The 13,127-nt window shown below is 39.0% G+C and overlaps 1 protein-coding gene across 5 annotated transcripts in view; it reads left to right on the forward strand.

The window, feature by feature from the left end:
• The window catches only part of Shal (Potassium voltage-gated channel protein Shal), a 635,870-nt gene that overhangs the window by 578,807 nt on the left and 43,936 nt on the right, over positions 1–13,127 (forward strand). For 4 of the 5 annotated variants that reach the window (XM_065229083.1, XM_065229080.1, XM_065229081.1 and 1 more), the window contains one exon: positions 4,371–4,535. The exons of the other annotated variant lie outside the window; for it this stretch is intronic. In XM_065229083.1, coding sequence (XP_065085155.1) covers positions 4,371–4,535 — 165 coding nt within the window. The remainder of the gene's footprint in view (positions 1–4,370; positions 4,536–13,127) is intronic. 5 annotated transcript variants of the gene reach the window in all.

Here is a 13,127-nt window from a genome sequence, read left to right on the forward strand (position 1 = left end):
ATACGAGCGTCAATTATGACACAAAATTGAGTCATAATAGACGCAAAATTCAGCTCAATCAAACGTACTTTTCGTCGAGTAACGAACTTTTCAGTCTCGGAGCACTTAATTTTACATGACATGTGTGTTTACGTCTCATCCTGCTTGATCATGTCAAAAGTTTACCAATCTCTTAAATAATTAATAGCTTTTTCCTGTCTCGTTTTACATAGAAAGGATCTACAGAAAAGTTGTAGCTGAGAAAATTTTCTATAAGAATGGCTATCGAACTGTTTTGCAGCTCAATATGGCAAAAGACTAGAAGGCAATGAACAAAAAGTTGAGATTTCCCATACTAATTTACATGTAAACTTCAAATGTCTTGTGCGAAGTCTGTTTCTAACCAAATGAGTTGTAACTTTGGGAGGCTAATCAGGACCCGATTTGAAACCATATAAGCACTATGTAGCGAAAAAGTCAAATTTTGCATCAGTGTAGTGACTATGTATCTTATTGAAACTCAATGAAGTTCAAATGAATCTGAATGGAAGAAATAAAACATGACGTTGATAAATATTGTTCAAACTATAAACTTAAGGGGGGGAGGGGGTTGTAGCTATACCCTGCTAATACAACATTGCTCAAGGGACCTTACTCTTGGAGTGACAGATACGGACAAAGGTGGACGAGGGGATTGAAAGTACGAGAAGAAGAGGACGGACGGATTCCACTGAGACTGAAGGATACGACGGGACAACATCCAGGAGACCAGGGCGCAAAGTCTACATCTATGACCAGCTGATATATAAAAAAATCAGCATTTTTCTACCTTTCAGTGATGTAGATAAATTAAGCCATACTACATACTAAGATTATGTTACAAATATCATAAGTATTAATTTAACAGATGTTCTGGATCTTACAGGGGACCATCCAGTAGCCACTCAGGTTCTACGACCAGATGAGATATATAAAATCAGCACTTTGCCACATTCCATATTCTTATGGAAACAAATCAAGGCATCTAAAGGACCATCCAGTGACCACCCAGAGTCTATGACCAGCTCTCATATAAAAAAACAGCATTTTTCTACCTCTCAGTTAAACAGACAAATCAAGGTATACTAAATACTAAGATCAATTCACAATTTTTTGTGGAATTTAACTAAAATCTCAACAGAAATATCTGGGAAAAATTACAGAAAAAGTGGGCAAAATCACCGAACAGTCTACCGTTCGTTCAGCAACTACTTAAGACACTTGGTTTGTTGAAAAAAGATGGTCTGTATCTCTTTTTATAAAGAAGTTATTCCCAATTACATTTAAAAAAATAATAAAGCTATATAGATTTTAAAAGAGATTAAAATTTAAATTTCTCTATTTTTTTTAAATTTGTTTTTAAAGATGATGATGGTCCCACATCTTAGCCGTACAAAGGTTTGAGCTGGACGATTTATCTTTAAGACAATTAAATATGACATTTTAACCAGGTTAGCAACAAAAACGAACTGGTTACAGTTACATATATAAATTCCCTCTAGAGTTTACAGTTGCTTCACAGCGATATAAAATATTCATAAGTATTACAAGCAATCAAGAGTTAATGAACAATCAACAAAGCATCCTATAACACTAGCAACCCCGCAATCTGATGCTATCATAATTTTCAGCAATGTCAGGAATGCTCACGAACCTTCAACATTTGCCAGAAAACTTACTACTAACTCAAGGTATCTTCCAAATAAGCTTCAAAATTGCATTTTTTTTTTTATCAAATGTTTAATTCAGTCCTCTATATCCGTAATACGCGCGCGAGGCTCAAACCTTTGTAGACTACTATTTTTTTTTACTACTACTATTAAATCATATATCAAAAATCCATCATCACCATCGTGCGAACAAAATAGTTTTTGCAGTGCTACAATAATTATTAAAAAGTCGTTATAACAGCTATCCATACAAAGTAATCCGTTAAAAATAACTTCGTCAAGATACATAATTTGTCAATTCATAAAAAAAAAAAAAATCACTGGATAACCGTTCAAAAGACAGTTTTAACGTGTGAAATGCAATGTCTCTTAAATTCTGCTAATGTTGTTGAACGTTTAATGTGTCTAGGCATCGAATTGAAAACATTTATTCCTTTAAAAAATAATGAATTCTGTGAAGCACAAGTCAAGAAATGTGGTGTTCTTATTTCATCCGCGTTTCTAGTATTATATCTATGATAGTCACTTCCTCTTTCAATTCGATCACACAAATATCGAGGCAGCAAACCGTTAACTACTTTAAAAATGAACATCATAGTCAAATATACAATTCTTTGCTTCACCGACAACCATTGTAAGGCGTCTAACATCAAAGTTGAGGAAGTGAATCTATTACATCTCAAAATCAAACGCATTATTTTATTCTGCAAGCGCTGTAATCTCGATATTTGTGTTGCATTCGACAGAAATAAAATGGATGGGCAAAAGTCTAGATGAGGAGAGATGATTGATTTGTATAGCTGTATTTTACTGGCAATAGTTAAATCGTTTTTCAATCGACATAGAATTCCATACTTCTTGGCAATTTTCTTGATGACATTGTCAATGTGAGAGTTGAACTTAAGTTTGTCATCAATAATCACGCCAAGATATTTAATCTCCTGAACGCGATCAATATTCTCATCATCAATTACAACAGAGACGTTCTCATTTAATCGATTCCGCGAAATTACCATACATTTAGTTTTACTTGTATTCAATTTTAACTGCTTACACTTCAACCATCTACTTAGATACTGCAAATCTTCATTCAAGTGTGAGACGGCAACTTCTAAATCCTTAGCTGCAATGAATAACACAGTATCATCTGCAAAAAGGTTAATGTCGCAAAATCGTAAAACACGTCGCAAGCCATTAATATACATAATAAATAACAGGGGCCCTAATACACTTCCCTGGGGCACTCCAAGGTTATTCCTCACGGGACTGGAAACATTAAAAACAGTTCGTTGAGTTCTGTCAGACAAACAGTTTTCAAACCATTTATATGCAGTACTCATAATTTCAAAGCGCTTGATTGATCTTGATAAGAGCCTAGAAATTATTTCAAATCGCGTTTAAGATCCAAATAGAAAAAAAAACAGCAACAATCGTATCTTTACACTTTAAGTTACTTTTCCACTTCACTAACATCAAATTTAACAAGAATGACCTTCCCGATATCCCGATTGTTCTGGTATCAACAAACTATTACTATTTAAATACTCCAACAGCTGGCCTTTTTAACCACAAGTTCTAAGATTTTCTCAAATGTGTGCAACATGTTGATGGGACGAAACTCTTCGGCTTTAATCGTTCCAGCAACTTTTTGAAAAGGATTCCTTCCAAATTTGTGGCACATGTCCAGTTTGCAATGATTCATTAATAAGGTCCAGAAAGATGTGGCCAATGACATGAAAGCAATCTTGAATAACTCTAGCATTAACATTATCTACTCCAGCCGATTTTCCTAATGAAAAACAAATAACTCTAAGTTCATGTAATGTAATTGGGTGAAAAACATCAAATCTACAACTTCTATTAACTGCCAGTTTTATTTCGTCAGTTTCATCGACCAATTCAATGGATTGATTAATCAATGAAACACTGTCTTCAAAATAATCATTAAACTTAGCTGCAATTACTTGTTCTGACTGTTCTAATGTGCCGTTAAAAGTTATGGACCACGGTCTGCAATTACTAGGTTTTAATAAAGATTTCAAAATTTTCCAAAACTCTTTGCTGTTGTTTTGATGCTGATCAATCTTCCTTTGAACATATTCACAACGAGTTTTCTTTAGCGATTGTGAATACTTATTACGCGCGATTGTGTACCTATTCGAATGATTGTCCTTATTTGATATACATAATATTTGAATATACAGAGTAATTTAAATCATTTAAACCACTTATCATGTTTTTAAAAGCCAGCCAAAATTCAAACCAACTTTTGAAGTTCTTGATATGACATCAAAACATAATTGATTTTATTTCAACTCGTAGACAAAAAGCGTTGTAAAAAAATCTTCACTGCATCCGATAAAACTGCCAATCTAGCATAGTCCATGGTTTTGAGAAAGCATTTTCTGTTTCCTTCTCGAAACTTCAAAGCAAATCTTTCTCTTTCTCTCTCTCTCTCAGTCATCCGCTGCTAACTTCACCCACATCCAACGGTTTTTGTTCATGCATTCATAAGTTGTTCTACATGGTGTAGCTTTCTTCTTTCTCACGTGACTCCCAAGTATTGCTTCAACATGATTTTCAACTTTCGTTCCTTTCGTAGCCATCAAGACAAAAGCATGTACAACAGCACCCGATACCGATAAAACCTTACGATTTATCTCTGTTTTGTATTTCGCTCAGGACCGGGAGTTTGTCGAGCTAGAAACTCAGTACAATGGCCAAACGAAGCGGCCCGGATCGCCATCGCCGATGGCCAGTCCATCCCACTCGGCCAACACTACAACGGGAGGACCCACCGGGTTGCTTCAGTCCTGCTGTGGTCGGTGCTGTTCCCAGCGGTATCAGGTAAACCATGCCATCCTCTAGGTCTTCTAACGTTCTGTGCCTCCGAGAAAGAAAATCTTTAACCCCAAAAACCAACACAAAAACCCAGAGCTACAGACATCTGAAATAAATAAAGAAAAAAAAGGTACCAGGTCCAATGCGGGGGGTTTTCATCTTTTATTCCCACTTGCCTCGTTCCGGTATCGAGGGAGTTAAGGGAATAAAGGAATAAAAAAAAAACGCACAATAAAATCCGCCAAACCAAAAATTAATTACCTCGAAGGAGGAGAAAAAAATCCCAAGCCGGAAATCTAGCTCAACTGAACAAAGCACACAAAAAGGCCACCCCATTAATCGTAACCGCTTAGAACAGTGAAGCGTGAGCCTTTTTCCTCCGGTTGCCTAAAAGTGTACTCAGTCGGGCAAGGCTAAGCGGATTTGGAATTTGTCCCAGAAATGCGAACGAGGGCTTATTAAATTCTACACAAATCGAAAAACGAAACCAAGTAAAGCAGTATTCACAAACATACACCACATACCTACCTACCTAGATGTTTAGGTTCATTATATGTTTCCCATTTGTGACCTGCTTGCCTCCAAGTCAGTGACTCACACCACCTTCCACCATCCGTGTTGCGATGTACCACGCCATCCACCAACCCACCACCCACCCACAACGTGTCCAGAGCATCCGTTCGTTATTTTGCTGTTGGTGTTCGTTCAAACCTAGTTACATTCATAAATACTTAGAATGGAGAATAAAAAGATGACCGCAAAAACTCTCCATCACCCTAGAGCGTGTAGGCAGAAGAAGCAAGTACAGTGATTCCTTCCATTTATGCGGTCGGTGGTACCATCTACCCACCGCTGCTTCTCGGCTGTCCTTCAATCAATTCAGCTGATTTTCTGTAGTTAGCAAAATCAGCGCAATTGGCTGAAGGGTAGCCGAGAAACATAAATGGAGGGATCACTGTAGTAGTACTACCTAGAACTTCATGTGTCAAGTGTACGCCTCGGTGTTAGAGTGTAATTAGCTGGCTTTTGCTCACTTCATGTCGGTAAGCCAGGCAGGATGTCCAGGCCATGATGCACCATTTTTACTCATTAACCGTTCGATGCAGCGTTCTAGAATGAATAGTTATGTTTATGTGCGGTGTTTAGATTAGATAAAGCGTTATACTAGGGCCAGATCGTGTGGATATTTTTATTGTTTTTGTATTCATTGCCACATGCACATAGAAGGAACGAAATAGATCTTGTGAGGCAATTGTGGACCTGGTTGAACTGTGCGTATGAGGCAGAATAATTTGAATTTGGAACAATTAAAGGTGTTAAAACATGTGCGATGAGGGGCACAGGTGGGGGCTCGTGTGGAGTTCAGCTGCCTGCTATGTTGCCAATCTGGCTAAAGGGTGTCCACGATGAAATTGCCACACACAAAATTGATTCGCAAAATTCGAGTTTTCATCCGATTGCCATCAAATTTTCAGGGATTGAGAAATAACTATTAAATTTCATTTTACCATTTTACTCGTATTTTATTTACAGTCCATACGAAAATGCCCGCACCTTGGCCTTAACCCCGGCCATAAGATTCTGCACAACCTGTGAATCAACCGTTTTTTGCATGTAAACCCATACTTTCTTCAGTTCCTCGACTGTCTTCACTACCTTAGGTCGTTTAAGAAGGTGCTGCTTCATAATCGCCCAGTACTTCTCGATGGGGCGGAGCTCTGGAGTGTTGGGAGGGTTGAACATTTTCGGCACGAAATTGACCTTATTGTCCGCATACCACTTCAGCACGTCCTTGGAGTAGTGGCATGAGGCCAAATCCGGCCAGAAGATTGTTGGGACGTTGTGGGCCTTCAGGAGAGGAAGCAGCCGCTTCTGGAGGCACTCTTTTATGTACACCTGTCCGTTCATCGTGTCCTGGGTCACGAAAGGTGCACTCCGCTTCCCGCACGTGCAGATGGCTTGCCAAACCAGGAATTTCTTCGCAAATTTGGACATCTTCTGAGTGCGGACATGCTCCGGAACGCTGAACTTATCCTTGGCCGTGAAAAACAGGTTGCCGGGGATCTGTTTGAAGTCGGCCTTCACATATGTTTCGTTGTCCATGATGCAGCATTCAACTTTCGTCAGCATGTTGAGGTACAACTTCCTGGCACGGGTTTTGGCGGACTTGTTCTGCTTCTCGTCGCGATTAGGGGCCTTTTGTACCTTGAACGTTCGAAGCCCAGCCTTAGTTTTGGCCTTCTGGACAAAACTTCGGCTTAGGTGCAGCTTCTTAGCCACATCCCTAACGGAGGCATTCGGATTTCGGTTGAAGGCCCCAACTACGCGGTTGTGATTTTTGGTGTTGTACGGAATACTTTTTCCTTCACTTCTGGGCTTCCGATCGGTGGTCAACCGTTCCTCAAACCGCTTAATCACTCGCGACACCGTGGAATTCGCGATTCCCAACGTTTTAGCGATGGAACGATGCGAGAGATCCTTGTTCTCGTGATGAATGCGCAAGATTTTATCACGCACGAGCTGTTCTTTCGACTCCATTTCCGCGAGTTTTGATCACAGGACTTTAAAACTTGCAGGATGTAAATAATGCACTATGAACTAAATCCACCCAAATTTTCATTAAATTCTATCCAACGGTTAAAAAGTTAGAGCAATTTCATAGTGTGGCAATTTCATCGTGGACGCCCTTTAGTAGGCCTAGTTGCGAACACTTGAATAAGCGATCTCGGACGAGCAGCGGGAGCTGTTTAGGATATGGTAGTATATGGCAGTGGGCTCCGTTGCATTTCTTCCACAATTCCACAATATCTGAAAACAGCACTGTCAAGCGAACTATTGCAGTTATAATCAACCCATACCCAGTACTGCAAAATCTTGATAATGCACGGCGATACTCAAAATTATGCGTTGGTCACTCATTTAAGCTAAGAACACCCGCACCAATGCGTTGCTAAAGCTATTTTAGCAACCTCCACCATAACGCAGTAGCCGCACTGGAGGTTGCTATTTCAGTGCGGGAAATAACAATCTGCCTCTCGGTGAACAGCGGGTTGACAAATATACCCTAGTAGCACGCTTGTCACAAATCAATTGTAGAAACTTATTTACGACTTATTTCAGTCATAAACAAGTTGCTGTAACTAATTTTGATGAAAGTGTGCTACTCGGGTAGCAGCGCGATAGCAACCGGTCCAAGCGTTGCTATCTCTGAAATGTTTGTTTTGTTTTTCATTTGAACATTGTGATAGGGTAGAGAACTACTTCGGCCTAATGCCCATTTTGGGCCTATCTAGCAGAAAACTTCAAATAAATCCATGATTTCAGAGTTAACAAGTCAATTATGCGTTTGGTACGATACTTTAGTTAATAAGCTACGGAACGAAGTCAATGAGAACGCGTAATATGAAGGTTTGCACCCATTATTCCCAAACACAAAAGTAGCGCTCCGACCGAATCAATTTTTATCTTCATCCGATAGGCCGAAGTGAATTCATTGACGTTTCAATGCATTAGGCCGAGTTTAGAATCCGTAGGCCGAGTTTGGCGTCAAGAAGCAGTGTTAGACTTTTGACAATATCTCAACGATTGGTTTCTCTTTATCAAATCTTACGGTACGTACGGAAAGGTAAATAAATTTGGAATCCATCAGTAATAGTAACATTCCGTTTGGTGCTAAACTGCGCTAGATTAAGAAAGACTAAATGAGGGTTGTGCTTAATACGCCGGAAATGGGGTAGTTAACCCTATATGAATGAATTTGGATTTGGGACAAAAATGTGGACGCAAGGGACAGCAAAGCATTACTTTGGAAGACATGGAACATCCATAAATGTGGAAACCTAGTAAAAAAGGATCAAGATTTTTTTAATCAACTTGTTGTTATGTTGCATGAATGAATTTGGATTTTAAACCAGTATGTGCACTCTGGTGGCCATGGAACGGTCTTTCGAAAGATCCGGAACATCCGCAAAGGGTGCAAATTCATAGAAAAGATCCTAGAGCCCTGTTTTTTTTAATCCCATAATTCCTTGAAATATCCTGCAATTTTCCCTAAATAAATGAAACTGATATGAAGATCTCTAATCATCAACGGAGTTTCGGGAACTTCCCAATATATAATGAAACTACAAAAAATATATATACTTCTCTGAAGGTCTCTAGACGTTCTTGAAGTTCTTGATTATTTTAAAAGATCTCGCGATTTTCTTGAACATAATTTAATCGTCGCTGAGGTTCTTGCATTTTTGCAGTTCTTTAAGCTGCATTGAATACCATGGAACTTCCTTAAAATGATCTCACATTTTCTTGCCGCTGATGTAAGACCTCTTATGTTTCTGAAATTTAAATAAAGGTCTTGGTACTTTGATGTAGTTTCGGAAATTCCCTGAGTTTCTTGGAACTTCTTAAACATTCTTCAATTTCCATGAAAATAGTTTATTTATTCATTTGTTTTTTTTTTTCATTCCTGAAGTACTCTCAATTCTATTGAAGTTCTTGGTACTACCCTGAACTAAAAAGATCTGTCAAAAAATTTCAAAGTTTTTCTGAGTTGAATTGAATTGACCGAAATTTATCGGAGCTTACGCATACAAATCTTCGAACTTCCCTGAAAGTCTGGAATTTCTTGAATTTTTCGAAGTTATAAAGCGTTAATAATTCTGCAATTTCCTAAAGCTCTCCAGTTTAACTTCTTTGAGGTCCTTGGAAGTTCTTTAAAATGTTTACTCCAAAAAACTGAAATAATTATGACTTCTCTAAAGTTCTCTGGATACCCCTGAATTTCTTAAATTTTCTTAAAAGGTCCTGCAGTTTGCTGAAGCTTTTGGAACAACTTTATAAATACTGAAGTTTGCCTGAAGTTCACAAAAATGTTCAGTACTTCTTTTCATTCCTCAGACTCTCCTGAAGATCTCTATTGTTTCCTGAAGTTTACGGAACTTCTCTTATATTTTCCTAATGATGTTACAGGAATTGTTCAGAAATTAATGGAACTGCCCAGAAGGTATTTAAACTTCCCTTTAAACATGGATCTTTTGTTTACGATCCCTAAATTTTCGGAGCTTCATGACGGTTTCCTCTATTTTACTGAAATAAATGGAACTGCCATAAAGTTCCCGAAACGAACCTAAAATTTTAGGAACGTCCCTCAAGTTCTCACAGTTTTCCTGATATTCATGGAACTGCCCTAACATTTTCTGAACTTACCCAAAGTTCCCGTAACTTACTTATAGGTCATTAAGCTTAAATTTTCCTGAATTTAATGGAACTGCCCTGAAGGTCTTGATATTGATTGTAAATTTTCCTGAAATCTATTAGAATACCCTGGAGCTGTCGAAACTTACTCTTAAAGATCTTTTAACTTCCCCAAATTTCTATCAATCAGAACTTCTTAAAGTTTAAAAAAAAATTCTGATGCTAATTGATCTACCGTATTAAATTCGATCTACCGAGCTACCGAGCACAAGCTAAAATATGTAATCTAGTAATCCAGCTGGGCATTCGAAAATGCCTTTTTGCATTTTGGTGCGCAACTTTTATAAGAAGAGCAGCGAATCCAAACACATAAAACAACCAACGATACAGACAAAACAGTTGCTACAACTACTATGACAAACTCGCTCTGTAACAAAGCTCGATCCGAGTGGTAGAAGGATAATGATATATTGCTTGCCTGCTTTGTTGCAATACACACGGATGAGGACATAGCTTGATATTAATCGCGAAAAGACATAACAAAAAAATTCCCATTAACACACGTGTATCATCTTCGGCTTTACTTCGTGAAGCAGCTTGCCAACAATTTGCTCGTTTCCTTCTACCGCCCTGAATGAGTTGTGTCGCACGGGCTGCTTGTCATGAAAAAGAACGGTGAAGATTATATCATTATTGCTTTCCACTTCTGACATAGCGTTATTATTCGGTTCGTTGATCGCTTGTTATTTTGTCATTTGGAGATATTTTTGATTCCTTGAAGATGAGCATACGAAGATCGATATTTCGATCATTTTTACGAATTGAATACCTTAATGGATGTTCCAGATCTCCCTGAGGACAGTTTCGTGACCACCAGTGTGCTCATGCTGGTCCCAGATTCAAATTCATTCTTGTTGCATCAGAACAAGTGAATTAAAAAAAATCGCTGGGCTATTCGGATCTATTAACCTTCAATCTTCAGTCTTCGTGGTTAGGTATATCAATATTGCCGAAAAAAAAAAATCACGAAACTCCGTGATCAATTTCAGTTCGAAGTTCGACGATAAGTTTAGCAACTATCGGTGCAAAACCCGAAAACGTAAATTCACAATCGTGATAGCAACGACCGGTGCGTAAACAAGTTGCTTACTAAAATAACAATGGCTAAAGTTGTCAAACTAGCAGCCCAAATAGCAACGCATTGGTGCGGGTGATCTAACAGTCATCGTCAAAGCAAACCATTTCAATTGTCGGTGACAATGCTGTCAGTGACGAACATGTGCAGATTTTTTTAATAAGCTAAATTTGTAACGAAATTAAATGACAATTACATGGAGCCGTTAAAGTAAAGAGACATCTTCGTTTTGAACTGCTTAGATAACAATAATGTGACATAGAATGCACGAAATTTCACTTTTTGTTACCAGGCAAATCTTTGTAATTGATGAAAAAATTAATGCGGTTTTGACGAAGATTTTTTTGAGGATCAAGTTCATCAGTGACTATGTGAATAACAATGATGTCAATATCGTGCGAAAGTCTGTCAATGACAATGACAAATCTCAGCACTGCCCACACCCCGGTAAGGCTACCAACCAAAAATTCACCTTCCAAAAACGATTTGGAGCTGCGGAGTAGAAGAAATAAATAAGGCCACTCAATTACCTAAGGAGCCGTCCCAAATGAGGCTGGTTCTGAAATGAGCCAAAATACGAGTGGAAAGCGGTTGGGAATAGATCAATCCGAAGAGAAACCGCATGGCAGCTATCAAAACACAACAACAAGGAGGTGTTGCGGCTGGACAGGCACGAGACAAGATTTCCGAGCCTGCTACCTCAGCACATCACTTAAGACGGACATAAGTGAGCGACCTTGTCTAGTCGAGATAGATCGAGGGAAATTAACCGCAGCAAATTGCTCTTCCAAGCAGAATCCGATAAGGTCTGACAGGAGGTGCAGAGAGAGCTACAAATAAGGAACAACACCTAAGTAACCCACAAGCCCGCTAATCAATGCTGTGATGGTAAATTTATAGCTGGTTACTTTAGATTTTTTTTCATTTGTGCGGACAAATCTATGCGCTTCTGTAACGGGTAGTTATTTAGGAATGTACACACAATTCAGATTCCTCGTATTAAAACTAGGGTACATGGAAAACTTTTCTGCTCGTCATAAAACTCAAAAATACTATTATTTTCCGGAGATTGGCTTTTCAGTGAACGAATCAAAATGCTACGATATTTTATGTTTGACGGTTCAGCCCTCTACATTTAATTAATGGATCTGTTCTGAAGTTCTCTGATCTTCCTTAAAGTACTTGGAGCATCTCTGAAAATAATGAAATTACCCAAAAATCTCAACACTTCTCTGATGTTCTTTGCATTCCCCAATAGGTCTCAGAACTGAAAAGACGAAACATCCCGCGACTGAAAGTCTCGATATAAAAATTCACGTAAGTTCTATCAGTATCTTGGGCCTTCTATAAAGTAAAGTCTAGAACGCACAAAAATGGGACAACTTCAAATTGGTGTATTTCTGTTAAAAATGCATAAACAACCTGAAATACTGCATTTGGAAGTACAATGGTTGCTATGATGAGTTTTCACCGTTTGCTCTCCAGTTTTCAAAATGACGTCCACGCACGAGGAATAGCGTGTCAGAATTTTGCTCGCGCAGCAAGAGAATCCGGCGTTCTCACATGCCAAGTTGGAAAAATTGCTGGATGTGGTCAAATCGACCGTGACAAACGTTTTAAAGGTGTTTGGGGAGCGTCTGCCGACCGCTAGGAAGCCTGGAAGCGGCGGCAATCGTAATCCGGATGAGGCGGCGACGACGAAGAAGGTGTCAGTGAAATATAAGCGGAATCCTAACCTCTCCATCCGGGACGTCACTGGCAAGCTCAATGTCTCCCATACTACTGTGCAGCGGGCCAAGAAACGATCCGGGTTGTCGACGTTTAAGAAGGTGAAGGTGGCGAACCGAAATTACAAACAAAACACGTCGGCAAAGCAGCGGTCCTGAAAGCTGTAAACGAATCTGCTCACAAAGTTTGACTGTGTCTTCATGGACGACAAAACTTATGTGAAGGCGGCTTTCAAGCAGCTTCCAGGACAGGAGTTGTATACCGGATCAGGAAAAGGGAAGATGATTGAAATTTTCAAAACCATCAAACTATTGAAGTTTCCGAAACAATATCGGCATTTTCATTACTACGGGAACAATCAATCAAGAGATCAACGTCCAGGAGTGCCTGGAAAAGCGGCTGCTACCATTCCTAAAGCCACATAATAGCTACCACTATGGGAAAATGGCAATCGAGTGGTACGATGCGAACAACGCGGTTGTGGTACCCAAAGACCTCCCAACAGACCAGAACTCCACCCTATCGAACGGTATTGGGACTTG

This window comes from Ochlerotatus camptorhynchus, unplaced genomic scaffold, assembly GCF_037179485.1.
Source record: "Ochlerotatus camptorhynchus isolate MF236.1 unplaced genomic scaffold, CSIRO-AGI_Acam_v1.1 ptg000307l, whole genome shotgun sequence".
Classification (NCBI taxonomy): Eukaryota; Metazoa; Arthropoda; class Insecta; order Diptera; family Culicidae; genus Ochlerotatus; species Ochlerotatus camptorhynchus.